The 4,300-nt window shown below is 42.8% G+C and overlaps 2 protein-coding genes across 2 annotated transcripts; both read right to left on the reverse strand.

The window, feature by feature from the left end:
• Window positions 1-822: 822 nt before the first annotated feature.
• On the reverse strand, window positions 823-1,457 carry LOC132032156 (uncharacterized). Its single transcript, XM_059421933.1, has 2 exons — window positions 1,177-1,457; window positions 823-1,066 (listed from the first exon to the last, which is right to left on the reverse strand). Exons 1-2 carry the CDS (start codon window positions 1,455-1,457, stop codon window positions 823-825), a joined length of 525 nt encoding a protein of 174 aa, XP_059277916.1.
• A 188-nt stretch (window positions 1,458-1,645) lies between these two features.
• Window positions 1,646-3,643, reverse strand: LOC132032157 (uncharacterized). Its single transcript, XM_059421934.1, has 4 exons — window positions 3,539-3,643; window positions 3,320-3,446; window positions 2,290-2,430; window positions 1,646-1,860 (listed from the first exon to the last, which is right to left on the reverse strand). Exons 1-4 carry the CDS (start codon window positions 3,641-3,643, stop codon window positions 1,646-1,648), a joined length of 588 nt encoding a protein of 195 aa, XP_059277917.1.
• Between the last annotated feature and the right edge of the window lie 657 nt (window positions 3,644-4,300).

The raw sequence follows: 4,300 nt of genomic DNA on the forward strand, positions 1-4,300 counted from the left end.
GCTTTTGGATCTTTGAGAGGGGTTTGGGAACTCCTTAGAGGGTGTAAGAACTGAGTTGGGTAAAAAATGACCCGTAAAAACTGACCCAAAAATTAAATGTTGAACGAGTTTATAACATCCAAAATCTGCCACCGCCTCGAAAATGCGTCGGGATATGCAACGCATTTCACAAGATGCGGCAGCATTCCCTTTCGCATTTCCAGGTAGAAAGCTTGGCAATGGTTTTCCTCTATCTAGGTCCCTTTCTGGGAGGCAGAATGAGTTTTGCGACACAGAACACCTCTCCAACACTCTCGGACTTCGACGAAACTCCTTTCCTTCAATTCGATTAACCGCTAACCTTTGCAACCCACACTTAACACTTGTTCAAGACCTCCCTTAACCTTATAGGATTTTCATGACCTCTCCGAGCTTACATTAGTTTACTTATGATACAACGATGCTAAAGGTATAAGGTGTAACATCCTCCCCCCTTAGAAACATTTGCCCTTGAATTTAAAGACGTATAGGGGTAAAACTACTCTTAGGGATCCTTGGGGAAATTTCGGTCGAGTGTCCCCTATAATTATTACTATCCAAGCCTTGTCACCAAGCAGAAAAAGTATCAATCTCACCTTACAAGGCCATATAATGTAATATGTCAATTCATTTCATCATATACGAATGTCGAACATTAAGTACACTACTAAGAAGCTCACCTCGCGTGTAGGAAGTTCCTTTCCTGGTTATACCACATTCTTTTCTTGATTATCTTCTAAGTATGAAACTAAAATTTAGTACCATTTCGTAATATATTAAAATAAAGACATAATCTAATTGTAATCATATAGAACCTTCGGGCTGGAATAGATGCAGATATTTAGCTTTCATTGCTTTCTCTGCCTCCCATGTGACCTTTTCCACATTTTTGTTGCACCACAGAACTTTCATGGAGGCCACTTCCTTCGTTCTTAACTTATAGACTTGCCTGTCTAATATAGCTATTGGGATCTCCTTATACAATAAGTCTTCCATCACCTGAACATTATCGATTGGTACTATCCGAGAAGGATCTCCATTATACTTCCTCAACATAGAAACATGAAAGACCGGGTGAACAAGTTCTAACTCTAGGGTAATTTTAGCTCATAAGCTACTTGGTCTATTCTTCGAATAAATTGATATGGTAAGATGTACCTCGATCTACGTTTTCCTTTCTTCCCGAATCTCATTACGCCCTTTATATGTGAAATATTCAGAAATACCCAATCACAAACCTGGAACTCGAGGTCTCGCCGACAAACATCTGAATAGAATTTCTGACGGCTCTGAGCTATTCGCAGCCGTTCTGGGATATGCTTTACCTTTTCTACAGCCTGGTGAACTAGATCAAGTCCAACTAGACTCGACTCTCCCATTTCAAACCACCCGATAGGAGACCTGCACTTTCTACCATACAAAGCTTCATAAGGTGCCATTTTGATGCTGGCGAGGTAGCTGTTATTATATGCGAACTCTACAAGAGGCAAATGTTTATCCTAGCTTCGTTTGAAATCCAAAACACAGGCCTACAATATGTCTTTGAGGGTCTGCATTGTCTGCTCTGCTTATCCGTCTATTTGCAGATGGAATGTTGTACTGAGGCTCACCTGAGTCCCAGACCCTTCTAAAAGGACCTCCAGAAATTTGCTGTAAACTGAGCTCCTCTGTCCGATATAATAGATAAAGAAATACCATGTAGGCGTACTATTTCTTTAACATACATTTTCTCAGAGTCCTCTGCTGTGTAAGTAGTCTTGACTGGCAGGAAATGGGCTGATTTAGTTAGCCTATCAATGACTACCCAAATAGAATCAAACTTACAATACGAACGAGGCAATCCTGTAATAAAATCGATATTGGTCACTTCCCATTTATAATCATGTATTTCTATATTCTGCAATAACCCACTAGGCTTCTACTGTTCAGCCTTTACCAGTTGACAGTTGGGGCACTGAGCAATAAAATCTGCAATAGTTTTCTTCATGTCATTCCACTAATAGAAGCCCTTAATATCGTGATACATTTTCATGGATTTGGGATGAATGGAATACCGAGAATAGTGGCATCATGATTCTGTATCGCAGTCTCACTGTATCAGGAACACATAAGCAGTTTCGATATCTCAAAATTCCATCTTTCCCAAGTTCAAATACTGCAGTCTTACCTTGCTGAACACCCTATTTGATCTTCACAAGGACTAGATCTACTGTTGAGCTTTTACTTTGGCCACGACGGCCGAGTCAGCTATATTCTGAAGCATAATATTACCATCGTCTGAGTCCATAAGCCTAACTCCAAAACTAGCTAGTTGATGTAGTTCTTTAGTTAGCTCTTTCTTCTCAGCATCTACGTGTAACAGGCTTCCCATGGATTTGCGGCTAAGGGCATCGGCCACAACAATAGTCTTTCCTGGGTGGTATAGGATGTTAACATTATAATCTTTCACTAATTCGAGCTATCTTCGTTGCCTCGGGTTCAACTCTTTCTGCTTGAATATATAATGGAGGCTTTTGTGATCCGTATAGATACCCCATGAACCCCGTACAAATAATGCCTCCATAGTTTAGTACATATACTACGACTGCTACTTCCAACTTGTGCTTCGGGTAGTTCTGTTTGTGCTTTCTAAGTTTCCTTCAAGTATAGGCGATTAATTACCTTATTGTGTTGAATCAACAACATCCCAAACCTATACGGGAGGGATCACAATAAATAGTGTAGCCTTCTGTACCCTCTGGAAGGGTAAGAATCGGGGGGCGATGTCAACTTATCATTCAACTTCTGGAAACTTTGCTCACATGCGTCGGACCACTGAAATTTAGTTGCTTTCTGTATTAACTTCGACACTGCTGCAGCTATAGAAGAGAATCCTTTCACAAGCCTCCGATAATAACCTGTAAGACCCAAGAAACTATGAACTTCTGATGGTGTTGTGGGCCGCGACTCGTTCTTCACCCGAAAATTGGAACTTGATAATCTTAGTCCAGAATTCAACGGTAGTGTAGCGAGACACCAATCAATCCATGACCATAATAGTATCAAAGTCCACCAGATATGCAAAAGTGTTGCAATTACACACTGTCACCGTACAGTTCCTATAAACTCGTCTTGCGATAATAGGCTCCCTTACTGGGGTAGAAACTGTGAATGGTTTGCGTAGTGATTCCGGCTACATATCCAGTCGGCTGTGCTACGCCACCCCTGCCTCGTGATGGACAGTCTCTCATCACATGACCGACCTGACCGCAAGTATAACATACACGTAAGCTCTAATGGCACTGACCGAAGTGAGCCTTACCACACTGATCGCATCGAGTCACGGAAGGTCTTGCCTGACTAGAATCCCCTCTATGCTGCGAGTTTGATGCCCGTGAACTCTGACCAGGTCCAGAGTAAGTAAATCGATCATAATGCGGCCCCTGAAACTGTGGAGGTGCACTGGCTACTGAAAAGGCTAAGAATACTAGGAAACTGCAGCCTAAACCCACTCTGAGAACCCCAAAAATAACCTGCAGACCTTGCCCCTCTTATGCTGATCCTTATCACGATCTCGGTCTGCTCGTTGTTGTCGTTCATGATCCTCCAAGCTTAGAGCATATGCCTGAATGCAAGATATATCCATACTATCCTGTAACGAGGCTGTCATACAATTATTTATCAAATGCGGCCCAATAAAAACTACGAATCGATGCACCCGATCACTTGTCTCAGCTACTATAGAAGGGACATATCTCAGCAGAAAATCAAACCGAAGACTATACTCCTGCCTACTCATACCTCCCTGGCGGAGGGACAAGAACTCATCAACCCTAGCTTGCCGGATCTCTACATGTAGATAATGATTTAGAAAATCTCTTGTGAAGTCTAACCATATCGCCGGTGGTGCATTCGGTGCTTTGGACCATTCCCAAGTCTCATATGGATGCTATTTCTACTGACTCAATATCGATAGCATGCATTACCTGCAGAGTTCTGTTGATCTAATCTATAAAATTTTAGGGGTCCTCCTTCAGATCAGATCTTGTGAATGCGAAGGGATCCAGATTGATAAAGTCACAGGCCCTGGAGCTTACAGACCTATCTCGGAGTCCAGCCTGTCGCTGGGTCTGAGCGGCTACAAGTCTGGTCAATAGCTGTACCGCATTCCGCATGTCCTGGTCTAAGGTGGCAGGTGGTGGGACCGGAGGTTACGAGTCCTCTTGAGCTCCTGTGGAGCTGGCAGAGTTGGGGAGCTCTACGATGGTGTCACATTATGGGCCTCGCTCTGCCCCACACTAGC

The sequence above is a fragment of the Lycium ferocissimum genome, chromosome 9 (assembly GCF_029784015.1).
Source record: "Lycium ferocissimum isolate CSIRO_LF1 chromosome 9, AGI_CSIRO_Lferr_CH_V1, whole genome shotgun sequence".
NCBI lineage: Eukaryota > Viridiplantae > Streptophyta > Magnoliopsida > Solanales > Solanaceae > Lycium > Lycium ferocissimum.

Excerpts from the sequence above, each read along its gene's own strand:
- LOC132032156 (XM_059421933.1), bottom strand. The coding sequence starts at position 1,457 with ATGGCACCTTATGAAGCTTTGTATGGTAGAAAGTGCAGGTCTCCTATC. Across the intron at positions 1,067-1,176 it reads AAAGGAAAACGTAGATCGAG|GAAGTATAATGGAGATCCTT; the intron begins GTACATCTTACC and ends TTCTATGTTGAG.
- LOC132032157 (XM_059421934.1), bottom strand. The coding sequence starts at position 3,643 with ATGGATATATCTTGCATTCAGGCATATGCTCTAAGCTTGGAGGATCAT. Across the intron at positions 3,447-3,538 it reads ATCAGCATAAGAGGGGCAAG|TTTCAGGGGCCGCATTATGA; the intron begins GTCTGCAGGTTA and ends GCACCTCCACAG. Across the intron at positions 2,431-3,319 it reads GACTCGATGCGATCAGTGTG|GAAAGACTATTGTTGTGGCC; the intron begins GTAAGGCTCACT and ends TATACCACCCAG.